Genomic DNA, 26,828 nt, shown 5'->3' with positions numbered 1-26,828 from the left:
GTTTTTTGGTTAATATCCACTGTATATATTTACAGTTTTGTTTTCTGTCTGCAAACCTACCTCATACAAAAACACCTTGCTGTCATTCATATGCCTTCAAGTGCAGTGCCCTCCATGTGTTCTGGGGTTAAAAATAGTCCAGTATGCTGACAGTGCAATGCTATATAGCCACTGAAAACAGGCCAAGATGTTAAAAGGTCAAACAATAATGCAAATACATTGAACAAGTGATTTAGAAAATCAAAGCAAATACCGAAGAGTAATGCAGTACATGATGTCAACAGCTTACTTACAAGAGTAGACTATGTCTGAGGCAGGTTCCTGTGAGAGTTCTGCCTTGCATGTCCTCATGCAGTCCACTGGGGGACAGTATGAGACTCTAGGATAAAAATAGTTTATTTTTCTATTTTTTTAGATTTATAGATTTATAGTTAATAGTTTCATAATATGATATCATGAAACTGTATACTTTGCTTTTCTTGATATTCCTCTACATTGCGCCTCCTAACTCTAGAAGGAAATCCAGCCACAACCACCGGACTTCACAGAATCCACTGTTCACTCTTGGGGACTCATTAAGGGAGGAGGTGTTGGTCTGCAGAATGAACACAAGATGGCCCTAGTCAGCTGGTGCTTCGTCCCCAGCTGGAACTGTCCATGGAAATATTCATTTGTCATGGGACTTCATGAACGCAAAAAGGCTGATTTTATAACTCTAAATGACAAATCTTAAATAGATAAAGACAAATTAGAAAAGAGATTGCATTCCAATTCACTGCGGCAGCATGACCAGTGTTCCAATGCAGAGAAGCATCCCGTACACTAAGAGAAAGCAAATGTGCTTTTTGTGCTGTTTCATGCAGAATTGCACACGTTTGGGTAGAGATAGGCTAATCTAATGTATGCAGACTACTCAACATGAGTCAACATATCAACAAGTCAACATGATTTGATGGGTGCACAAGGTGGGCCTTGAGGGTGTGGAGTGTCAACAATGGCATATTGAAGAAACCAAGTTTGCTTCCATTTCATTCATTTGTGGTGCAGGCCTACCAGGCTATTTCCTAATTGTAGTTTTAATAGTGACCTAAATAGGTAGGCTATGCTTTTAGGATGGATTTGTGTTCACGTAGGCTATGTGTTAGGGGAGTGTCATTGTATTATCCACATCATTTCTGAAGCATACGATTGAGTTTTCGCTTGCATAGTTGTTTTGGTATTTTCCAGTAGGAGTCGCCTGTAGTCTTCCTTCAGAATTGCCAGAAGAATGCCGGAAGTAAGACAAAAGTTTCAGGAGATGGTTTTGTAGTTCAAGAACCTCAGCTAGAACCGTTCGGAAGAGGAGGCCAGTTTTTAGCATCAAAATCGGAATTTACTCATATGATTTTGGATTTTACTTCTGTTTTACTATGGGTCTTCCAACACTGGAATTCAGCGATTCTTTCTTGGACAGCCCAGACTTTCGAGAACGTTTAAAATGTCACGAAATTGAACTGGATCGAACAAACAAATTTATTAAGGAACTTATCAAAGATGGTAACATGCTTATCAGCGCACTAAAGAGTAAGTAACAAACCAGCACAACTTGTTAAGGGGTTATTTACTATCAATTGCGTTATAATGACTACTTTAAAGAATAGTGTTCATTTAGTGTAGGCTATTCTGCGATTTTCTGTCTGGACTCTTGGTTGCTTTCACCATCATTTAATCCGGTTGAATAGCCTGTGTTTTGGAATGTCGACCTCCATGAAATTGTTCTGAATACCTGTTACATATAGGCCTAGTCTGGATTAGCATAGGCTATTTAACAGGTCATTGCACGGTAAAATTGTAGCCTACTTCAGGGCAAAAACACCGCTACAGGAATGGGGCAGTAATTTCTGGCTCTCGAGATTGGGCACTTTATTATTAATTTTAACCTCATTTAACCAAGGAACCTTAAACTACTTCACTTAATCAAGTCCCCTAGGGGAAATGGGTTTTGATGTAAAACGAGAAAACTCAATGTAGGCATACTGTACATTTTAAATGAAAGTAGAAATAGGCATAGGACTATAGATCCTTAATGTGTTAGTCATTAGTGGGTTTGATCCAGCAAGGGCTTGCGGAGCAAGCCCACTATTGTTCTTCTTAAGTTTACTTATTAGTGGGTTTGATCCAGCAAGCCCACAGCATGGCTTTGCCATGCTGCCCACTATTGTTCTTCTTAAGTTTACTTTATTTATTTATTATTCCTGTTCACCCACTTTTTGGACGAACTACTGCTCCTAGACCGTTTGAGCAATCGACGCAGTTCGAACTCCAAAAATTCAGGCCCGAACCTGTGTAACTTGCTTGTTACTTTCGTGTCCCTTGTCGTTTTCGCGTTATTCCCGTTTTTCGGCGTTTTTGGGCCTCATTTAAATGAATGGCGGAATGTTCAGGATTTGAATTTCGATTGTGACATCACAGCTCTAATTGTTTAAGCTTGCACCTGGCAGAGTCTGAGCCATCTGGCAGAGCTCTAATGGGCTGGGCTGGGCTGTCTGTGTATTCACCTTATTCAGCCCCGCCCATTTTTTTAAAATCCGTCCGGTCGGCTAGCTACATCTAGTTAGCTTCATTGGGATAACACGGCAGAAGAGGATAGAGAGGCTAACTTACAGAACAGCCGCTCCAAAGTCAGTTTTTTTCCTAACTTCAGATAGGAAAGCTGTATAACAGAAATGTCTTAAGTCACCAAAATCCTAAATAAACGTTCCTAACTTTAGGATGACCCATAATATATGATGCCAGTCATCTCGATAGAGCTCTGCTATCTCAAAGTATCGCAATGGATGTACTGCTCAATCGGAAGTTCGGAGACAATGTGGGCAAAGCTAGCGCCCCCATGTTTGCGTGCGGAATAAGGTGAATATGAAGGTGTGTGCATGTAACTTTTGACCCGTATGTCCGATTTTCATAAATGAGGTACCGTTGGAATCCTTGGATGAGGCCGAGTTCCATGCCCCTGATCAAACCCACTCTTGCAGTTCCTCGGAACCGCAATTCTAGTTTTATATTGTAGGCTAATGTAAATCTCACAAAGGCTATTGGATTATCAGACTCGGATACAGCAACAATACATTTTACAGTAGCCAAGCCCATCCTTGGCAAAATCACAGTAGCCTAGCCTAATGACATACACACCATGGCAACATGGCTCATGTTCAATCGTTAACTCGCCCAACAAAGGACATAAAAGCCACTATCTATTGCGCCATACATTTTTAGGGGCTGATTGGAATCCCACAACCACAGGATAGGCCCAAACATGAGAAATAATAACCTCTGCTTGGAGCCTGTGTAGTAGGCTACAGACAATGCAAAAGGGGAAAAGACAATAACTTTATGAAAATACCTCACAGAGTTGAACAAATTATGTTCAGGAAGAGAGCTGGGTGAGTAAACTTAATTAATAGGTAGAATTTTCAATTGGAATGTTTTCTTCTGTAATGCAGTCTTAAAGTAGCCTCCTATGTAAGGAGCATTATGTGCACTATATATAAAGGTGTGGTCTTTGAGTGTCTCAAAATGTGCAAAACAGAAACAAGTTCTTATTATTACTATGTAATAGGCTACACAATGAAATATCTGACACAAATGTCAAGGGCTGCAAAAATCCTTGTTAAGAAGGAATGCTGCTTGTGTGTCTCAGGGGGCCACTAGTCAGTAGGCCCTCCTTAGTGACCATTGTCGTGTATTATTGTTATGTATTTACCTGTCTGAACAATGGAAAGTCAAATGTTGTCAGGGGCCCCTGGGAAACTGAGCAGACTTGCAGCAAGATAAATGCAATTTGCTTGTTGAGAAAGGATGTATCCAAACATTTGGATTTTGATTTGATTTGATTTTCTGTGCGATTACCGGTATAATGGTAAACTGCGATAAAAACGATAACAATTACCGTTTTAATTTCAAATATCATAATTATCACAGTTGATTACCGTGGTGTGGAAACCGTGTTTAATCCTTCCCAGCTTCATCCGAGCCTGCTTTTGACATACAGTAGGCCTGGTACAATGGACCAAAACTGGTACCCTACTGATTCTGTTGTCTAATTGATGAATTTAACTGCGATGCGGATTAGGCTACACCTGATTTTAAAAGGCATTTTAATTTTCACCGCAAAACGTACACTGTATCATGTAGTCACTCTGCGTCTTTTTATGTCCGCGTCCACATTAAATCCATTCCACTCACGTTATCAGGAGAATACCATAGTCTAAAGTTTTATTTCGAACACTTGCTTTGGTCTCACTCATTGAATCCAAATAACAGAAATAGACTTATTTCAGCTTGTATAGGCCTATCAGTGCTTTCTGAACATATTGAACACACTTTTAAAAATACTGCGATAATACCGAAAACCGTGATAATTTTGGTCACTATAACCGTGAGGTTAAATTTTCATACCGTTACATCCCTATGTGCATCTGTACATTTGATAGGTAGGCCTATATAATATGCATTTTAGATTTTCCCAATGGATATGTATCTAAAACCCCTGACTGATTCAGGTACATACAAGTGAATGCACAAAGTTAAGAAGATACTGCATTCTCCTAAACACTTCTCTTTTGTAATGTTTGGATTCTTCAGTCATTGTTCTGTAAACTCTGTGACTTTTGACCAGGGCTTATTACTTGTGACTCATATTAATTTGGTAGACATCATATCAGCAATGGCCCTTTTCCCTTGTAGGTCTGTCTGCAGCTGTGCTGAAGTTCTCTCAGTCTCTACAAGACTTCCAGTTTGAGTGCATCGGTGATGCAGAGACAGATGATGAAATCAATATAGGTGAGTTCACAGAGGTATATCGGGTGAATTCTAGTTGCAATACAAAACAGGTATACGATGATGATGATGCTATAGCAACATACACTATCTTGTCTATTATATACTGGTATTCTCCATATTCATAGTGAATATTTCAGAGGATCCCCTGTAACACATGTTTTAATGTAATACAATTGTCAATTCATATTCCCAGGGTGATGGATGTTGAAGTACTGTACTTGACTGTGTACAATTTTGCCTGAGCAGTTCTTGGTCTCATGTTAGATAGGCTTAAATAACACAGCTGTTGTTGTGTATATGGATACTGATGCTGAGACCTTGTCATAGAAGTATTATATAATTATTTTGTTGAGGAACTTCTCTTTGCTGAAGTGAATTAGTCAAGAAGGACTAATGGCCTGAATTCCAAGTCTATGTTGTAAAAAGTAAATTTCAGTCCGTGTCCGTGTCCTTATAGGCAAGTCTTGCCACTTGGCAGCCCTCCACAGGGGTAACACCCCTGTGCAGCTATCAGGCAAGATCAGGCGTGTATTTAAATGAATGCAGAGAGATCTCTCGTGTACAATGGTTAAACATGTCATCAAAACTGCAATTTTACTTTTAAACAGTTTGGACATGTCCAGGTGCTTAGGTCTGTTTCAATGAAGGTGGACAAGTTGTTGTTCAGTATATGAATTTGTCTTGCCTAGGCACTTACTATACGTTTTACATGTTAATGACACATCTTGGGAAGAATGAATACAGCTCATGCTGTGATATTTTTGTCTTCTTAAACATACAATAACTATGTAAAGTATGGCACAGCCATAGCAAGAACTAAGGCTGAACCTACTCATATTGAAATCTCTGTTTTGCATTTTATTCTCTGTATTAATTGAAAGCACTCACTGATTTGACCACAAGTTGTGTTGTGTGAAGGAAATATTATTTTGCTAAAGTGCTTCTATTAAGCCTGCATGTTAACTGCAGTTGTCAGAGTTGACAGAAGCATTAAAGCAATCGAGAAAAACTGTACTTAACTATAACACATTTTTGGGGGGCCAAAGACCCCCCTTCCCCCCAAAAAAGGGATGACAATGCCACTGGTGATTTAATTTCTTGCCATGAAGTTGCCTGGATCTTATTAGATTGCATTATGCATTGATACAGGTTTCAATAGTTCTTTGGCCCTCTTGTGACATCCGCAACTGCTTTAGATAGCATACCTCCTCAAACAGCTCCGTCTGGTATCAGTTCCCAGACTGCTCACTATAACTGCGTTTAGTCTGTCAGGGTTCATCTTGAGAGGAACTCCCACCATTTTCTGTCAGCACTGAAACTTGATGCACAACTCTCCCAGCCAGCTCCTAGGGTTCTGTTGGAATTACACAATGAATCTATTAATTCAGAAGTTTCACAGTTTTTCTAGATTTCTGGATAGCAATCACCAAGAGATGTTGATCCAGTTCATCTCTCATGTCCAATGAATGGAAAACAAAATGTGAATACCTTGACGAGTGAATTTTCCGACATACGATATGACCATAAAAAAGAGTCTTTCTCAGAGGAAACTCTAAGAAACTAAATAATTACTGAGGGAATCAAGGCATATGGCAAGATTGATGTGTCCAGTCACTGCAAACTACTGTAGAAAGAAGTTAGCCCATCTTACTAGCCAACTCCTCAGCCCAGAGCTTTCTCTTGTGATAAATGTACCTGCAAAATACCTGAGGAACACTCTTGGGTAAAACGACACCACCCCGAACAATGGTCAAAGGTCAAAACACTGCAGGGCTCATTCCTGGACATACACCATGCCAACCACAGCTGAAATGGCAAATGGAGTGAGGTAGCTCAACACACAAGCACGCTTAAAGCTGATAGCATCTTCCCCGCTTGAATTCTCCAAAAAGAAAGTCAGGTTAATGCACTCTGAGTGGCTTGATGGTGTTCCATTTTCTCTCAGAAAAGAAATGGAAGAGGAATATCTGCAGAATATCTGCAGAAACTTGAAAACTGTCTCAATATTTTTTCTCGATCCTTTGATGTGGATTAGATGTAATTTTCCATGTGATTTCATGGCAGACTGATTATCTGCCTCCATACAAGAGATGGGAAGTAAATTTGCTTACTGTATTCTACACTTAATGCCAGACTGCAGATGTTCAGCCCCTTTTCACCCTGCAGTCTATGTTAATGGCAAACCTTATCATCAGCATTCTGTTCTAACAACAGGCAGCTTTGTGTCTCTACCTGCAGATAATTGACAGCCTCTTCTTAATGTTGATCAATGGCTTAGCCTTAGAAAGCTTGGCAGTGAAAGTTGGAGGATGGATCCCTCTAGCATTGCTCCTAAACAGGATGAGCAGCATGGCTTTATGTCCAACTCAACTTCACCAATTTACAGTTCAGGCAGACACCTTTCCTCACCATTTTTCAGGTGGCCGGTAACCGTGTGACCACTCTGTGTAACACTGTTCAGCAAACATAGCCCTCTTTGTCCTGTCAACTGTGCCAGCCACGTCCACTTCAGTCCTACACTGCTTCACCAAAGTTGTAATTACCTGTAGTCTATTAACCAAAGATTTTAGAACAGATACTCTGTTCTATAATCTTTGCTATTAACTAGCTTTAGCATCAGGCTTTATAAGGACTGTTTACCTTGTCACATGTGTTTCCCGTGAACATACTAAGGCTTGTCTTGTCTTTGAGGACCATCGTCAAGCTTTCTATCAGTCCAGTGTATTTTATTTGTCACTAACAACTGTTAATGTTGAACCCTAATTTGAGACCCCTGCATATGTTAGGTTGGTTGAATTTTTCCTTTCAAAACCACTGGTGGGTAACTATGCCACAGGTACTGTATTACACAGTAACTGTGTTACTATTTGTCCAGTAGTCTCATGACGTTAAGGAGTTGGTCAAGACAGTGAATCATGCTATACAAAAATAAAGCCATCTGTGTCAACAGAAGAACTGTAACCATTAGACATGTACTGGGATGCAGTTCATTGGACATGCGAACCTGGGTTTACTGTTCTCGAATAAAGGAAATAGCCTATACTCTGGATTTCCCTTTATTGCATGTGTTTGTTTTTGGCAGCATCTTGCAAAACAAATCTCCTTTAAAATGCAGAAGAGTGTGTTGTAACTATGTCTATGTCTGTTAGTGAGCATGTGGGGCTGAGGTGGAACTGACTAATGCAACAGTTTCATCACAGAGCACTCGATGAGCATGGCCCTATGAATTGTCATTTGAGTATATTAATAGATTGTGTAACAACACAATCTTGTAATGTAACAACTGACTAACCAGAAAAGACATAAAGGAACGCCTGGGCTGGGAACAGCTTGATGCAGAAGGTGTTTATATACAAGATGAGTGGCTTGTCATGGTATTAACAACAACACATTGCATTTAAATAGTGTTTTTCAAGACACCCAAAGTGCTTTACAGTGAGGGGGGCCTCAATAACCACCACCAATGTGTAGCACCCACCAGGGTACTGTTCATGTGTGCATGCACATTTCAATTTAGATTGACTTATTTATTACCCGGCTTAATGTTTTTTTTCCCACCATCTCAGAAGCATCTCCTTTTTTGTCTGTAAGGTTGGCAAACTGTCTATATCTGGGCTAGTAAAACATCACATGTTTCAACATTAAAACCCAAAGAACTGTAAAATTGTTACAACCCCCAGCTCATGTAAAACTTGTAGTATATCTCCCCTGTTTGAGCCATTTTAATGACAGTTGTATTGGCTATTAGGAAAAGGACAAAGCCTATTCTATTTCTGACCATGTATTCATCCCTTGTCTTTAATACTGGAGGCAATTCATATGAATTAGGTTGTTCTTTCTGAGTAGCTCTGTGTGATTGGTTTTCTTCTTACAGTAGCCTGTGGACAGTGTTCCAGTGGAAAAAATATAAATGAAGCAAGATGTTTAGCCTCAGTTTTTAGAAGTAGTGTGAGTATGTTGAGCTTACTGTTGAGTGTAGCTGAGTATCAGCTAAGTGAAAAGCTTTGACCCCCTGGTCTTTATTTTGATGTGACTGTTCTGTCTTTCACAGCTGTCCACTTCTCCAGGCTTTTCTCCCCTCACCACAGAAAAACCCAGGGCATTGACCTTTTTATTTCTCGTACCACGATTATCTAATGTCTCTCCAAAACAATCATGTCTTTTTACTGACAGAGGCTAGCTCATGCGTCGGAATACAATTGCAATTTGTCACAAGGCTTGAGGGAACCGTACAATTGTAGGGGCCTTTGTGACGTTCTTTGCTGTTCAGAACATTTGGCAAGAGCAACAGTGCAAGCCCCCTTTTGGTTTGATATCTGTCATAGGAAATGCAGAAGTCAACAAGAGATCATTTTGTGTTGACAGTGTACATGCAAACGCAGAGGGCTTGTTTAGATTTCATGGCTTTTGCTGAAAATATTCAATACTTTAACTTTGTGACTTAAACCATGAGCTATGCGTTGATGCATGTATTTGTAAATATTTTACTAATGTATCAAAGCATTTTTTTCAGGCCACAAACCTCAGCCTTTCTCCCTTGCTCTCCCTGTCGTTCTATCACTCCAGTGTTATCGGTTGTAAATGTAGGGGTTTTTTATATACGGATTTGACAAAAGCCCTGTGTGATTGTTCATACCACTCCAGTATTATTGGTTGTAAATGTAGGGTTGTTTATATGTATTTGACAAAAGCCCTGTGTGAATGTTCATACAACTCCAGAACACATCATGCTTTTTTCAGTACAGTTCAAGGACAACTAATCGTGATCCAACAGTGGATGTTTACTCAGAGTCCTGATTCAGTAATAGATTGTGCGTTGTTGTTTGTTCTGTTCGGTACCCAAGGGAGTAGCTGTGAAACGCTTGAGCTGGGTTATGCACTCAGCTCATCGTGCTTATCGCTCCACATAATCAGGCAGGAAAGTGCTCCCTGTCTCACCGAGAGGCGTTGGGGTCGTTTAGGATGCATCAACTGCTCTAAATGCATGACTGTGTAATGCAGGTGATGGATATAAACTGTTCCAGGGACTCATTCAGTCCAGAACCATTAGTGGGAACATGCAAACTGACAGGTTTTTTTTATGAAATTGGATGGCAGTTCTAAATAAATGCTGTAGAAATTCTTGAATAGAGTATATATATGTCTCTGTGTGTGTGTGTGTGTTTGTGTGTGTATTTTTAATAAAGATGTTTTCTGTTTTCATCCTGTCTGTTTTATATGGAGGAGTACTCATCTTTTTGAAAAAATTCAGAATCTCAAAGCTATCTGACTGGTCTGATTTAATCCTTTTAAATGTGTTAAATTCTGTTATTTCAACGGAAAGGTAAATATAGAATGAAGGCCTACACACACGGTCGGCTACAGGCAGGCAACCGGCAAAATGGAATAGAATCTATTGAAGTGAATGGCCGTTGCATCGCTCTAATCGGCCCCTTTCTATTTTTCAGATGGGTGATCACGTCGCCAGTAGTGTGTGTAGTAAAGCGATTACCGGTAACAGAATTCCACCGTCGCGTTTGACTGTTGTGTGTGGTGGGCTTAAAGGAATACATCAAAAGCAACCTCATTAACAATGCATCATTCTTTTTCTGTTGCAGCTCAGTCCTTCAAAGAGTTTTCTCGACTACTAATTACAGTTGAGGAAGAGAGAAGAAGACTTGTAAGTTTATATTTCACCAAAACATTTAAAAGATGTCATCACTGTCCTTTATCGTCAATGATACATTATTGGGATATATTATATTGTGTCTATTGCATAAGGATACAGAAGGGTTGTTCAAGTATTGAACACACATGGTTGTAGAATACACTAGGTTAAAGAGTTACTCGGCCATCATATCAATTTAGATGAACCACACACAGTATTACCATATTTGTGTAAACGTGAGGAAATATTTATGTCGTCAGTGTTTCCAATATTTTTGTTCAACACACCTCTTCACACCCACATTCTCTGTTTCCAGAGGTTGTTCCATTACTCAGTGACAGGAAAATGTTTATATGATGGTAATGATATGATAGCACATGGCTTTAAATCTTCATCATAAATCATTTTAAAAAAGTTTCAAACGGTACTGCTGTTGCATATAGCACACTTTATAATTACACCCCAAACTTTCTGTATACTGCACTGTTCACTACAATTTGGTGAGATTCATTAATCTCATCTTAGTACTCATAATTATTAGGTTACTCTTTAGTGATCTGGTACCATATTTTCCCATTAAATGACTTTAAAACGACCTAGATGTGCAGTTGCAGAATCTAGACGTGTTTTTGAACTGAGAGCCTTGTTTGTAGTGTACCGCCGATAAACGTTACAGTGAGTGAAAGTATATAATGTTAAAACTGTATTGAAATTATGACAAACAGTACAATGCATAGTAATTAAAATTACTATTTGAACAATGCTGGAAATTATGAAATTATGAAATTATGAAATTATTAATAAATTCTACCTTTTATGGGCTAAATCTAAGAAATATAGCTTCAGTGTTAGGCACTAGTGAGGATACCTGCTGTTTTGACCATTGTTCCCTTGATTTTTGGATGGCTCTTCATTAAGTTTCACAATACCGACATTGTTTCAGCAAACTGCCAAAGTGACTTAGTTCTAGTGGGAGGCATTTTCCCACATCATGGATCAGACTGATCACAGAACAGGTTTGTCAGTGGCTGTAAAGGACCATGGGAAGCCTTATCTGAAGCGGTGGTGAGAGAGACCCCTTAAGTAAACATGGATCCTGTCTGCAGAAAGAAATGAGGATATCCTGTGGTGTCTGCTTTTAGTGTGTCAGAGGGGCTGCCAGACAGAAGTCTAGCACATTCAAAGGCATTTCAGGGGGGAAAATACCTGGAGGTCTTGAGGTTTATATATAAGACATAGTAATTCACAAAAGACATTGTAAATCACAAACACATATCATCAAAAATAAGATCACAAATCCCTCCTGGTCCATAAATTTGGACCTGTCTGCAGACAGCCAAGTTTTAAGTGCGTTTCGAGAGGAAGTCAGACCGCGTTATGACCATCAACAGGGGCCGTACTTGGCAGAGGGATATTGGAGCACAGAAGAGCATGTGGAACTTATTTTAGGCTATTCTCTAGTGAGACGACAAGTCGGTCACTTTGTGCCTGGGAAAGTATATAAAAGGAACTTGCATGAGTAATTTGTATGTTTTTTCAATTGGTGCAGCGGAACTTAATGCTACTAATTATAGCGTCATTATTTTACAGTAAATAAAAGGCACATTGAAAGGACAATTTTTGCTTCACTTATCTTCATATGTTATGCATCAACTAATGCTTTTTTTGTCATGGAATTTCAGAGTATCTGGATTTCACAGACATACTCGTACCCTATTTTCATAGTAAAAAAAGTTATTGGTAAATTGCTTAGTTTGTGCCAAGACATAAATGGATAAATTCAACAATTTGAATGATTTATGTCCCCTATATTTAGATACAGAATGCGGATGATGTTCTGATCACACCACTGGAGAAGTTTCGCAAAGAGCAAATTGGAGCTGCCAAAGTAAGTTCTGCCTGTAACTAGACTAACTAGAGATGTCGTCTTAGTTCCATAGTTCTTAATTCTTAGTTCTGAGACTTAGTTCCTCTGAGGTTCTGTTCAATCCTCAGGTGCGCACAGCCTCACAGACTCTGTCCTTGCTAGTGTTTCATTAGCCCAGGACTGCATGGTCCACTCCACATTCCTTCAGCTCTTGTTAAATGTGTCTAGTGAGTGCTGGTCAAACATTAGCTGTCTTGAGCGGGGGTGGGGGGGGGGGGGGGGTTGGGTGTGCGTAGGCGCTGATGATAACTGTGGTGGTGGCGGCGGTGGCGGAGGAGCAGTGGTGGGAATCCTGATGGCTTGTCGAGCGTGACCCCTGCAGCGGCTGCTGCCGCGCACCCGGGGGCTCAGCCAGATGAGCTCAGCACAAAGCCATCCAGAGTAGAAAACACCCTGCCTTATTTGGGCGTTCTGGTCCTCACTTTTTCACCCTCTGCTGGGACAGAGCTCCGCTTTAGACGTTGCCTGCTGTGGCTAACGGGAAAAGCTCAACTTTCATGAGGCCAAGCTCACACATGCGTGGACCCACAACCCCCCCCCCCCCCACCCCTCCTTCTCCCACGACCCCCCACACACCCCTCCCCTACCTCAAACTCATTCAAATACACACACACACACACACAGAGCACCCTTCCCCCAACCATATCATATCTTTCACCCTTTCTCTCCCATTAATAAGTAAAAATAAAAAATTGTGGACGCTTGGCAAAGCGTGTCTAATAGGACGTGTTTTCTTTTGGTACTTGCTAAGTCATTAGTCTGCTATGGAGGTTAAGTGGCCCTGAAAGGATCATGGGAAAGGTTTTGCTAATGTCAGGAAGACAAAACAAACATCTTGTATCTGGTTTCATTTGCAATCTCAGGGAGGAAACATTTGTCTGCTGGAGGCCTAGAGTTCACGAAGCTCCAGTCGAGCTGATAGGTAGTAGTTAGTAATACGGATAAAGAAGGGTAACACAAGTCTGTACAGATTTTCTGTTTCTGTTAGACTGTTAGGGTTCTCTGACTTGGCTCGTAGGATTCGTACTGCTCTGTTTAGCATTCTATTTTGTTAATGTTCACTTCCTAACTCTGATACAGTCTGCCACTATTTTCAGAGTATTGTCAGATTTATGTCTGCTATACAGAGCTTTAGCAGACAAGTTCGGTTGTATCGTCACATCAAGATTAGAATAAACAAATAAAAAACATCCCAGCTCCGAAAAATGTTAACGAGGGATTTTTACAGTGTTTATTTACAAATCTTACATAAGGGTTAATGTTTGTGGAGAGGGGTTATCTTTATAATTACAGCAGAGGAAATGCCAACGTTGGTCAACATTTTTTTTCTCCCTGAAGGAAGGAAAAAAGAAGTTTGACAAGGAAACTGAGAAATATTACACAGTTTTGGAAAAACACTTGAATTTGTCATCCAAGAAAAAAGAGGCATTTTTGCAAGAGGTAATAGCTCTTTCCCTTTTCCATTTTAAGCTTTCAGAGTTTCCTAAAGTCAAACAATGACCATGACCGTTGTCCTAATATTCACTTAATTTATAGGCAGATACCCAGATCAGCAAGGAGCGACAAGTCTTCTTCGATGCCTCCTTGGAGTATGTTTTCAAAATCCAGGAAGTACAAGAAAGAAAGAAATTTGAATTTGTTGAACCAGTAAGTTAACTTAAAATAATAAACTTGCGGTACTTATTACTGTATGTAACTCAACATAAATTACGACGGGGGTGACTACTTGATTGGATTCTGACAAACCAACAAAATGTCTGAAATGTGTGTTTGACCAGCTCATGTAATTTGGGGAATACAAAACACTTTAGAGTACTTGTAAATCCAGTAATGCCAATGCAACATTAACCAGACTGTTAAAGAGAAACCAATTAGAGAGTGCTGCTGGCAGAGTAGAATTACTGTAGTTATACCAAGACAAGGTAACATGAAAGGTACTCAGTCTAGATGGGCTAGAATGTAATCAAACAAGAAAAGAAATTACACTCTCCATTAATGTATACCTTTACTATATTAAAACAATGGCTGTTGAGGTCACACTACAACATGTTTTGGCCTTTGCTTTTTTCAACCTGCATCATACTTACTCGTGGATATAGCAATAGTGGTATTCCAATAAAACCTGTGTTCTATTTTGGCTATTAGCGATGAATTCCAGGAGCTAATGGTCTGAGTTGGAGTGCTATTTTGATCTTTTACATATTCTTTTTTATTACCATTATAATCTTTTACAAATACAGAGGTGATTGCATGTGATTGTTAAACCATATGGCACCATTCAGATCTTAATATCAGACTAAAGCAACCCACATTGGGCTACCAGATGAATGGGCTTTCAGTATTAAAAAACAGCATCTCCCAAACCCTACCCTATTAAAGGACCCTTTGTGCTACTACAGAATATACTGTAGGTGATGTGAACAGCTGTGACTACAGCTTGGGAGGCTGCTGTTGTGGAGGCTTGCACTTTTTAAATATCTTCCAGATACCCCCAATTCACTTCCCATTCCTTGTGGGGAATTTGTCTAACCACTACCAATGTGAAGCACTCATATGAATGATGGGTTGGAAGGCAGCTCGCTTACCACATATCTGCAGTCTGGTACAACTAGCCGACCAAGCATTTACCAGTTGCATTTGAGGGCCTCTTACCAAGCCATGATTGTGAATGAGCTAATTTGAGACAGAAACACCAGGATTCCGACCCCTAGTCTTTACGATAGGTGTCTAGGATTCTTTTACTACCACAGCCGTCGCAACCTTGCTTTTTATGGCTCTTCCAAAAGATGGCACGTAATTATGGTGAAGTGTCTCCCCAGTCCATTGATTTGAGGCACGGGGACTGTCACAGGCCCCATGCCTAGTGTGCTCTCCTGGCCCCCAACACTTATTTCAGCAGCAACTTGAACTTTCCCAGAATGTCTTCCAAAAGGAAATGGCTGAAAGGCATCCAAACTCAGCAGAGAGAGAGGGAGAGAGAGAGAGAGTGGGGGGAAGAAGATTAGTTGACCTTTAGACTATAATCCAATAGCTCTATTTCATCCAAAGGCAAAATAGTAATCATTATTTCACAAAGAGCTGGTGAAACTGAACATTTAATTATTTTCCAGCCATTTCATTGGATAGGAAAACCATAATTTCACCAGAATCTCATCCGGTAGACACTGCCTTCACTATTACTGACTGTTGAAGCTATTTGTGTTAAACTTTTAACCTTCAGAATTACTCAATATTAAACCCATTTCCCCATTCTCATCCTAAGTAGGATGTATATAGTTGCACATCAACATTAGTGGCTATAGTGGGGATGTGCGATCTGAGCACTAGCATGTAAACAGTGATCATGGTGGTCATGACTACTTAATGTCATCTCTGTCCCCACAGCTCCTGGCCTTCCTCCAGGGCCTCTTCACCTTCTACCATGAGGGCTATGAACTGGCCCATGAGTTCGAGCCCTACAAGCAACAGTTGCAGTTCAACCTGCAGAATGTATGAATGTTTTTACACACCCACTGTGGACATTATTGTTATAGTTAGGCTCTCTTTATATATCTCTGTATGTTTAGAAGGCTCTCTTTGCAAGCATGATCAAGAATTAAATTCAGATGTATGTGATGGTGCAGGATGTTTATGTTATAGCACCATATAGGCCTTATAGTCATGTAGGGTCTAAGCCAGGGATGTATGCCTGAGGGGTGTATTTTGTTAGATACTGTATTGGGAAACCTATGGATTAAGGTGACATCTCAATTCTCTGCACAAGTAAGCTCCCAGGCGGCTAGGCCTCGTATCAGTTTGTCACCTTCCGTTGTTTTTGTGTCTTTGAAGACGAGAAACAACTTTGAAAGCACCAGGCAGGAAGTGGAGAGGCTGATGCAGAGGATTCGCTCAGCTGAGGAGGACTTCAAGGCCCCCGGCCAGTGGACAATGGAGGGCTTCTTGTACGTCCAGGAGAAAAGTGAGTGTCCGTCCAAAACAGTCCTCTCTCTGTATCCGTGCCATCATTTATACTGTGTCCGGTACAAAAGGGCAAACCTGCACTATGGAGACTTTTTTGTTGCTTTCATATCCGGTGATACTAACAGCATGTACGGTCAGAGATGTGTTTGCCAGCTTCCTCTTTGTTTTGCGCTGTTATGCTGACCTACTGTTTATGCACAATAGGACCAAAGACACTATATTTTATTTTTTGGGGGGGTTGTCCACTACAGGGCCCCTGGGATGTGCGTGGAGTCGTCACTACTGTACTTACGAGAAGGAGAGCAAGATGTTCACCATGAGTAACACTGAAATCAAATCAGGGAGCAAACAGGTAGAGACATTGGTGTATGGAAAACTTTAAATCAAATTGTTTCTTAGACAACTTCTTTCATATGACTGTAATATGAAGAAGATTGCAAGGAAGAATCCTTGCAATCCTACATTGAGTGATAATGCAGATTAGGTTTGAGTAGTATTTACATTGAAGTGTGTTTGTGTAAACTTGTATTAAAAAGTATAGGCAGCTGCACATTTTTAATTTCCTTTTATATGGGGCATACAGTACTTTCTCAGAGCCTACTCTGAAACAGCAGATCATGTAAAGTCATTCTTTGCTTTTTTAATCTCCTAAAAGAATGGTCTTGTGATGAGCTCACCTGAGATGTTCAAGCTCAAATCATGCATAAGAAGAAGAACCGACTCCATCGACAAACGCTTCTGTTTTGACATTGAGGTGGTCGAGAGGTTTGTGCTCACTTCTGTTTTTCTCCCTCTCACCTGAAACAATGTTACTTCATGTAATAACATGTCACTCTGTATGTTTCCAAAAGCGAGTCTAGCCTAGAAGGCAAAAAAAAAACACTGTGTTTAGAATGAATCTTTTCCAATATCCTCAACTGCAAGAACATTTATGTCCTTGAAATAATTGTTTGTCCTCTACCTATCCCTTCCCTCTCTTTTTTGCATCACTCCATTCGAAGAGATAGCACATATCAAGGAATTCTATTCAGTCCCCTGCAGTGTTTCTATAAAGTGCGGTATGTCCGTAGATCCAAGCCCACCATGATTCTGTACTGCTTGCATGTTGCTGTGTTGCTAATGACCCACAAGCTGCCAAGAAACAGCAACTCTCGACATCTGCCTGAAAACAAGTTATGTTAACTAACTGCTTACATTCATTGATTAATTCATGTGGTAATTCTCGACATGATCAGCTAAAACCTCAGGTTCTAACGAGGTTGCCGTTCTATTTGCAGAACTTTTACTTTGCTTTGGTTAATTCACCTCTCTCATACTTTCATAATTTGAACTTTGTGACGTTAACGTCATAATCACTGCAGTTTTTCAGAATAAAACAATAGAACAGTTCACAGCAAAGGTATGGATTATAGCAACGCTGTTCACAATGATAGCCATGTTTGCTTCACAGTTGCCAGTGCTTTCTCTCCTTCCACCCAGATTATAAAGTAAATAAATAAATAAAAGATAATAAACTCCTGAAAACAATGACTCATCTAATGACTAGTTCTTTGTCTGGCGTTATAATTAGTCATACAAAATTATGTAGCATAACATAGCACCGTATTTCTTTGTGTGCTTTGTTATGAATTGAAAGGTCGATAACAAGTAGTACTTGTGTTCTTGGTCTTTTTTAGACATGGGATGATAACTCTTCAGGCCCTGTCTGAATCCAATAGACGCCTGTGGATGGAGGCCATGGATGGGAAGGAGCCGGTATGAAACCATAAGCTCTCTCTCACTTGTTATGCATAGTTTCATTTGTTATGAAACACTGTCACACCAAAGTGAGAGCGAAACGTGAAGTGAGAACCAAACTGGTTGGGTGAACAGTGCACACACACACACACACACACACACACACACACATTTTTCTCAGGTAAGGTATATAGTGCTAGTTTCTCTGAGGTTGAGATGTTGCCAGCAAGAAAGGGCTAGTACAGGCATCAGATAGATGATTTATGGGAAGGAAGGGTTTGATACAAAAGTATTGTAGGCATGTATAATTAAGGTGATGATTGTTATGCAGTCTGTTGTGTGCAATACGTATTAGCACTGCAATGTGGTTTGTTTTGTGTGCAATAGGTATTAGGAAAGCCACCTCTCCTCGTTCAGCCATTGCACTTGGCCTTATGAATCCTACATGGTAAAAGAACGCTGTCAAGCTTTTATTATATAGTTATTAACTCAATGGGCATTGTTTTATCTGTAGATATACACACTGCCAGCTCTTCTCAGCAAGAAAGAAGAAAGTAAGTGTGTGTTATTGGACTTAATGTTAGCAGTTTTCACATTTTTATCTTTATTTTTTTCACATTTGTATCTTTATTTTTATATTATGGGTATATTATCTTGTGTTTTTGCAGCGTTTTTAAACGAGACAGGCTTCAACTTTGTAAAGCAATGTGTTCATCTTGTGGAGACAAGAGGTTAGTATTTCAAGCTGTCAGTCTTCAGTGCAAAGGTAAAACACATAATAAGGTGTTCAGTGTGGAAATGTTATTGACATTTTATATTTTATTGGAATGCTTTGAGGTTTGGGTATACCGTGTATTTGATTGATGAGTTCTCGTGTTTGACCTGCAGGCATTAATACCATGGGCTTGTACAGAATAGGAGGAGTTAACTCCAAAGTACAGCGACTGATGGCTTCTGTATTTGGTATGGATCTATCATTCTTTATAACAGTGTTTCTCAAACTTTTTCAAACCAAGGACCACTTAACTAATAAAAAAATATCATGGACCACCTAGCTAAAAGAATAAAACAGTAGACCTGCTTCAACAGTAGCCTAATGTATATTACCAGTGTTGGGCAAGTTACTGAAAATTAGTAATTAGTTACAGTTACTAGTTACTTCTTTCAAAAGTAATTCAAGTACGTTACCAATTACTGTATATCAAAAGTAATTAGTTACTAGAGAAAGTAACTTTTGAGTTACTTTTAAGTCTGCTTTTAAAATGTCAATATGAACAGTACTGAACAGTCACACACACAATAAACCTAATTTTTGGACCTATTTATTGTAGTTTCAACGGGCCTTCAAATCAATAGCCTTGTGCATGAGTTCTCAAACTTTTTCCGACCACAAAACATTCTACAATGCATGAAGGCCTCCCTGACCTTGTTTTGCGCCACCCTCACCATCTAGGTGGTTTGATAGATATGTACAGTACACTGCCTACTGCTTGCCTACTACTTGCCTTCTGCAATATAGTAATAAGTTATTATTATCATTATTATTGCAATCCTTCTGTAGGCTACATGGAATTCGTTCAATGGGATGTAATGTGAAACAATGTTAAATGGCCTATTTTCAAAGCAGTTATTGTCTGCTCACACACACATAACCTTAGGTTATCCTCATCCTGCTTTGAACACAGTTGTATTATATAGCATTTTAAGCACCAACAGTTTGGGAAAAGCCTGCGCTGCACAAGTGCTGACCTACCAAAATAAGTTCTAATGCATCCGAGAGTTTGGGATTGTCGCGCACTATGCAGAAGGTTACTCTTCAGCTGATAAGGTGTTCCAGAGAGAAGTTGCATGTTCCGTCGCAGACAAATTAATCCATAACACTATGGACGTCAATTCCGATGTAAACATAGCCTACTGTGCAAATAACTCAAGTCGCTGTTACGTACGGTAGGCTATTTGGAGGTTTCTTTATCTGGTAAGTGAAATCTGCATTTTCCTCTCAAGTTAAACGTGTGCTTGCTTGTGCCAAGGCTATATATAGGCTACCGTAGCCTATTGGTGTTGTGGCGTGGCTATGTTGTAAGAATGAGAAATTGATATAACGAGGCTTTTGCGCAATAGGCGAAAAAGAGCGGAGATAAACAACAATGCGCTTTTACTGTAGTGGAGCTTACGAGATGGAAACGAAAGGGAAAAGGCTTTTAAGATGCCCATTTAAATTGTAGCGTAATGCACTCTTGTGTGTTTTAGCATAAATCCGAAATAAGGAGGAATGTGAGGAGGCTCCTATTAACTGTAAAGAATGCATCTGCAATCTAAACATGAAACACAATCGCTGGAAACACAGCTAAGGTCGGGAGACAAAGCAGCAAATGTGCATCTTGTCTGCAGTCGTTCATTCAAGATCAGAGTAACGCAAGTAACGAACTCTTTGAAATTTCAGTAATTGTAATTGCGTTACTGGATTTACAAAAATACTTCGTTACATGCTCGTTACCACTAAAAGTAGTGGAATTACAGTAACGCGTTACTTTGTAACGCATTACTCCCAACACTGTATATTACACAATAGGCCTACTCACTGAACCACCTTGCTTATTGTCTTTGCAACTTGCTTATTTTGATTTAAAGTGGCGTAGGCAGTGTTGCAGAACTGTTTAAATTTACACACAAGTGGGTTCAATATTGCAAACAACTCATCTGTATTATATTTTACCACGTCTGCTCGCAGACCACTTGGGATAGCTTGCGGACCACACTTTGAGAAACACTGCTTTATAACAATTTATGCAAACAGTTCTGAGGACTAAATGCTTTGTTATTAACATTGCATTGCAAAAGCTTCAAGTAATAGATTACCGTAATATTTGTTTTCTTTTCAGCACCCAAGGCACCCATTGATGTGGACCTTGATCCAGACACTTGGGATAACAAGACAATCACCAGTGGTCTCAAGAATTACCTCAGGTTCGTATGACAAAGTCATGTCAGCATGTCAGCTATAAAAATAAGCATTTACTGCACTATTTATAGCCACATCTTTTTCCACTTTACTTAAGTAGGTACTATATATAAAACCCATCATGGTGTCATCTGCGAGGTTAATAAAAACGCTCCCCTCTGTTCCACCAGGTGCCTCTCTGAGCCTCTCATGACCTACAGACTTCATAAGGATTTCATCATGGCAGTCAGTGAGTGTTCATCATCACATGCTTATGATGTCAACACCATTTTTGTCCTGATGTGATTCACAATGCAAAATGACTTAACTTGGATAATCTGCACACAGGGACTTTCCGGATGGTTTGTAGTAATTGCTGTTGAACAGTTGCTCACCTACTCACCTACACTAAATAAACTATGTGGAGTTCTGTAGGATTCGAGTTATCTAGAACACAGCCACACGGCTCTCTTGCGTTGACTTGCATTGTAGTTAATTCAGCAGCCACACAGAGTACAGGGTAACTTGGTATTACAAGAGAGCTGGCCTAGCACTAGTTGGTTTACTGTACATGTAGGTGCTTAGGTGTTTTTGACGTTTATTTATAATCTGAGTATCTGTAGCTAGTCTATAGGAGACAATCCAACTTAACAGTGACCCATAAGGTCAATGAACTGTATTTACAGTTGGAGTAAACCATGGGGCTTTAACCATTTCACATTTAATTTTATCTTACACTTTGCAGAGTCTGATGATCAAAACTACCGAGTACGAGCTGTCCACGCCCTGGTCTATAAACTGCCTGACAAGAACAAGGAGATGCTGGATATTCTGATCAAGCACCTGCTGATGTAAGTTATTTTATTATATATCTATGAAGAGGTGCAGTCGTATGTTATGTGTGTGTGTATCAGACTGGTCTACTGTCATACAAGGTGTGGTTGAGATAAATATTTTTGTGGCTTTGTCAGGGTTTCGACTCACAGTCAGAAGAACCTGATGACGATCTCCAACCTGGGCGTCATCTTTGGCCCGACTCTCATGCGCTCCCAGGAGGAGACCGTAGCTGCCATGATGAACATCAAGTTCCAAAACATAGTCGTGGAGATTCTCATCGAAAACTACGAGAAGGCAAGTCGCCTATCACATAACATATTATCACAACAGGATGAGATAAAAAAAATTAAAAAAAGATTTTAAAAAAATCTAGAGAGCCCAGTATGAAGGGGCTGGTTTCAGGGAAAGCTGAGAGCATGTGTTCCACGTCATGTCTCTCTCTCTCTCTCTCCCCCCGGCCCACGCCGATAAGCTATGATGCCTGTGTTTATGTTGGGTAGATATTCCAGCAGCCCCCGGACCCCAACGTGCCGCTGCCCCAGCCCCAGTCCCGCTCTGCCTCCAGCTCCAGGCTCAGCCGGGCCATCTGCCTCCCGTCGGGACCCAGGAAGTCCAGGGGCCTCTACACACCCACCCTCTGCCTGGCAGACGCAGACAGTGAGCGAAAATCCAAAACCGCTTGTTTGCATAAAACCAGACAATGTGGACAATGAGCATCCCGGCCTCAGAAACTAAACATCCTACCACAAATTTGTTCCAACCATTCACTAATTTGGTGGATCCTAGTTAGCACAACTCTCCGGCGAAGGGGATCAGCTAATTATGTGCTAGGTATTAAGAGCCCAGGCAGAAGAAAGACATGACAGGACTTTTACTTTCTGAAGCTGGGATGCCCACTTTTGCTTAAAACACATTGATTTTTAGAAAATTACACGGAAGTAGTGAGCATTTTAGCTACACAATGAATGGAAAAGTCATTGAAGTAGGTTGGTAGGCAGGCTGATTCTACTTGATTATGCCTGAATACCTTCATACTTTGTGTCTGTGTGTGTGCGTGTGCGTGTGCGTGTGCGTGTGCGTGTGTGTGTGTGTGTGTGTGTGTGTGTGTGTGCGTGTGTGTGTGTGTGTGTGCGTGTGTGTGTGTGTGTGTGTCTCCTCTCCCGCCTCTTTCCGGTGTTATTCTCCGCTCTTTTTTCCGTGCATTCATCTTCCCCTGAAGGCGACACGTTCAGCAGCAGTCCCAGCAGCACACCGCGGGGCAGCATGGAGTCGCTCTCCTCCCACTCGTCCGAGCAGAACAGTCACTCCAAGGCCGGCTCGCCCGCCCACCACAAGAGCAGCAAGCCCACCGGCGCCCTCTGCTGGAGCATGCCGGCAGCGCAGCAGGCCTCCAACGGGCCCAAGAGCCCCCCTGCCACAGCCGCCTGCACCAGTAGCCCGGAGTCCAGCTCCAAGGAGGATGGAGCCGCCAAGACGGACGGCGAGGCAGAGGGGGACGCGGACGCGCTGAGCGTGTCGTCCCTCACGCCCGTGGTGGGACGACGCTCCCCGACGCCGGAGGTTCCGCAGCGGCCAAAGGCGAGCGTCAGTGGCGGGGAGCACCGGGCCGCTCACCGAAGCCTGTCGACATCCTCCTCCCTCACATCCCTGCACATCTCGGAGGGTAAGATGTGTGTGTGTGTGTGTGTGTGTGTGTGTTCAGCAGGCATGCTTTCTGTCTGTGAACCATTCAGCAGGACATGTTCTATGTGAACGAATGTAAAAAAAGCAAACCAAGTAAACCATTGTAAACATTGAACGTTGCTCAGTCTGTCTTTTATTGTGTGTAAAGTGAGGTTACTCAGACACCCCCTCACCCTTCATATATAAGGAACAGACTTAATAAGGACAGTACATTATATTTTACTCTTTCTTTCTTTTTTTTCATTCAGGCTGCAGAAGCCTTCATGGTTCAGTTCAGAGCCTTGCATCCAAGAGAGACAGTCTGAAAACTGACCCTTTGCCTGACATACCACCTAAACGGTGTGAACGCAGCCGACTGGATATAGGAACCACTAATGGATACCAAAAGCCTGGCTCACTGTAAGGACACATCATAGATGTTACTGATATGACCATCCCACACTCCTGTTTGCACTGGTTTTCACTGACATATGACTTTGTTGTCAACTCTGTCACAAGACAATTGCTTCTGAAGATGAAATGTTTGAAATGTTCAGCAATTGCATTTGTGTCAGGATGTCTTTAACCAAACTTTTTTCCTGCTATTTCAGTGTGGCCTCAAAAGCTTTGCTTTTTGAAAACTCCGGAGAGACCAAACCCACCTCAGATGGAAGGTTGGTTTTACATTTTTAGCACTTTGCTTTTTATGTTCATAGTGTAGTGATTTATCATCCCAAAGACCATCATCTATTTTAATTTACTATATAACTCTAACTATATTATAACTATACTACGAATGCGTTTTGCATTCCCTATCTGCATTTAAAGATAAATCTACAATGAATCTAGCTGAAATAACGGAGTTGAATTCTTTGTAATTTTTATGTCTTACACAATGTTTATAAAATATTATTTGCATGAATTGTTTGTCTCTGGTGATTTTGTTGTGCAGAGATGCGAAGGCCTTGTATTCCTGTATGGCAGAACACAGCCATGAACTGAGCTTCCCCCAGGGGGCGATATTCTCTAACGGTATGATATTTCAAATGCACACATTTGTTTAAGACAGGAATTCAAGCTAGACAATTGTCAGTTCATTGAATTCCTACCCTTAGGACATATTGTGTTTGGCCTATTTTATATTCCAACTTATCCAACTTATTTTACTCTACTTATTTATACACTTACTGGCCCAGAAAAGTAACTATAACACAAAACAATTTATTACATTAATAATAAGCTCTTTGTTTTAGTAGCCTCACATACTTAGTTTCCACCAGTTAGCATCACAGGTGAGCTGAGCTGATTCGTGATGGTGACTGGTGGAAAAACTGTGGGCCAGTGACTGGACAACCAAATTGCTACCATTGCTTATGTTGAACCCCTAAAGTGTAAACAGCATCAAGATTATGGGCTCACTCTGAAAGGTATATCTGTAACTCTGCGCTAGACATACATTCACTTACAAGGGAGTGTTGCTCATGTTTTTTCTTGCAGTTACTATATATTGAAAGCAACTTTTTAGTCAGAATTGTTGCCCTGACCCTAATATTCTGATCTTGCCATTTTCATGCCAGAAGGGGTCAAAGTATGCTGTATTATGTGTAAGTTGTTTACTTGAAATACTTTGTCTGTGTGTGTGTATGTGTTTGTGTGTGTGTTCAACAGTGCACGCTTCGGTTGAACCTGGTTGGCTTCAAGCAACATATGAAGGAAAAACTGGACTAATCCCAGAGAATTATGTCGTGTTTTTGTAAGGAACAAAAGCAAACAGATTTTCCATGGTATCCATGGTGTAAGTCTTGTGTTAAATATAGTGAAATGTTTAACATTTGTGCATAGTTTGTATATAGGACGGCTGAAACATTTGGTCAAGACTCAGTGTTATGTTTCGCTGCAGGTACATGTGGATTGTAATGAGTCACTAATAATACACATAGTGTATTCAGTATAAAGAAAATTACATTTATATATAAAAGGGTTAATAATATAAACTCATTATGTTGACAAGTTGCAAAGTTTATTCCGATGGTACATTGTCACACCTCCTTAGGACCTCACTGTTGCATTTTATTAGTCCCTTTGACACTTTGCTCTCATACTATGTGTGACTGGAGCCAGTAACGCTGTCCTGACACCTTACCATTAAAGGAGAATTCTGGGCATGTTTCACTGTTTCTCAAGGTTTCTGAGTACTGTCGGTACAAAAAAAAAAAAAAAAAAAAAAAAATTGGTGCTACAGTAGCCAGACAGCTACAGTGCTACAGTCTGGTGGCATGATTATGTTGTTGTTGTTTTTTTTTTTTTTTGTAGCGACTGTACTCAGAAACCTTGAGAAACAGTGAAACATGCCCAGAATTCTCCTTGAGACACAGAGATCTATGTGAAAAATGGAGCAGAATTCTCCATTAATATGTTCAAATGAAGTTACCGCACATCAGTTGTGGTTACATTGTTGTTGTTTTTAACAAAAATAGGAAGAAATAATAATAATTCAATAATATTCCAGCTATTTTTTACATATGGCAAAAACATCTATGGAGATAATAATTTTATGTTATTTTGGTTAGTCAGTATTAAACCAGCTACACTGATAGAGTATAGAAGTATTTTGCTGTCATGGTATTGTACAGTGTTATTGTAATATGAATTATATATGAATATGAATTCACATAAACTCTGTGATGGCTCTGACAACTAGGTACTGTAATGTTCTACTTAACTGTAGAGGTATATCAATGTTAATTACTACAGTGTAAGCTGTAGATCTAGTCAAATGATCACTGAAATCAAGTAGCTGTTGTACATGTAGGTTTTCTACTGTATTTTCCCAACACTGGTCTATCATTTCATTCCATGTATTGTCTTATTTAATGTACTTACCGTTGTAATAAATAACTACAGTGCTTTAAGGTGAAGTGTGGTATTTTGTTGACTACAACAAGTCACTTCTGAAGTGTGTTGCTACTTGTATTACTTGTATCTAGCTGTAATAAAGTAATAATAATTTCTGATATACAGTATAATCTTATACAGAGAACAAGGGTTTTTACAGATGTAGTACTTACCCAGAGCATCTCAAGGTAAATTAATTACTTGTTAGATTTTGGCTTTTGTAGACGATCACTAAAAAGAGCTGTAAAGGAGTTGCCTGGGGCTGCTGAAAAGGCAAGCCAATGGTTATGGCTTAGGTGCTTGCAGGCTAATTGGGGTCATGTTATGACCTGAGTTGACTCAGAGACATGTGAAATATTGCAATAGCTTTGTTTCTGGAGTGGTACTTGATGTGTCTGTTTTCA

At 40.3% G+C, this 26,828-nt stretch overlaps 1 protein-coding gene across 2 annotated transcripts; it reads left to right on the top strand.

The window, feature by feature from the left end:
• The first annotated feature begins 1,016 nt into the window (after nucleotides 1-1,016).
• On the top strand, nucleotides 1,017-26,441 carry arhgap42a (Rho GTPase activating protein 42a). Of its 2 annotated transcripts, XM_076274772.1 has the most exons (25): nucleotides 1,017-1,563; nucleotides 4,723-4,818; nucleotides 10,416-10,477; nucleotides 12,282-12,353; nucleotides 13,731-13,832; nucleotides 13,929-14,039; nucleotides 15,777-15,881; nucleotides 16,221-16,350; nucleotides 16,604-16,704; nucleotides 17,008-17,117; nucleotides 17,354-17,410; nucleotides 18,029-18,107; nucleotides 18,604-18,643; nucleotides 18,758-18,820; nucleotides 18,978-19,052; nucleotides 20,972-21,056; nucleotides 21,222-21,280; nucleotides 21,776-21,881; nucleotides 22,002-22,161; nucleotides 22,368-22,524; nucleotides 23,087-23,530; nucleotides 23,799-23,949; nucleotides 24,141-24,203; nucleotides 24,482-24,561; nucleotides 25,198-26,441. In XM_076274772.1, the coding sequence occupies exons 1-25, from the start codon at nucleotides 1,410-1,412 to the stop codon at nucleotides 25,284-25,286; spliced, it is 2,751 nt and encodes a 916-aa protein (XP_076130887.1). In that variant the 5' UTR covers nucleotides 1,017-1,409; the 3' UTR covers nucleotides 25,287-26,441. The 2 variants fall into 2 exon arrangements, with proteins under 2 accessions (XP_076130887.1, XP_076130888.1); XM_076274773.1 differs by lacking the exon at nucleotides 17,354-17,410.
• The last annotated feature ends 387 nt before the right edge of the window (nucleotides 26,442-26,828 follow it).

This window comes from Alosa pseudoharengus, unplaced genomic scaffold, assembly GCF_046254945.1.
Source record: "Alosa pseudoharengus isolate Yale_2024_CS ecotype anadromous, Long Island Sound unplaced genomic scaffold, YU_APseudo_1.1 YU_APseudo_1.1_scf_8, whole genome shotgun sequence".
Lineage (NCBI taxonomy): Eukaryota > Metazoa > Chordata > Actinopteri > Clupeiformes > Clupeidae > Alosa > Alosa pseudoharengus.
This window is presented reverse-complemented; position numbering and strand designations above follow the sequence as displayed.

Coding starts and splice junctions, on each gene's coding strand:
- arhgap42a (XM_076274772.1), top strand. CDS start 1,410: ATGGGTCTTCCAACACTGGAATTCAGCGATTCTTTCTTGGACAGCCCA. Junction 16,705..17,007: donor TCAAATCAGGGAGCAAACAG/GTAGAGACATTG, acceptor ATCTCCTAAAAG/AATGGTCTTGTGATGAGCTC. Junction 22,525..23,086: donor CTGCCTGGCAGACGCAGACA/GTGAGCGAAAAT, acceptor CTTCCCCTGAAG/GCGACACGTTCAGCAGCAGT.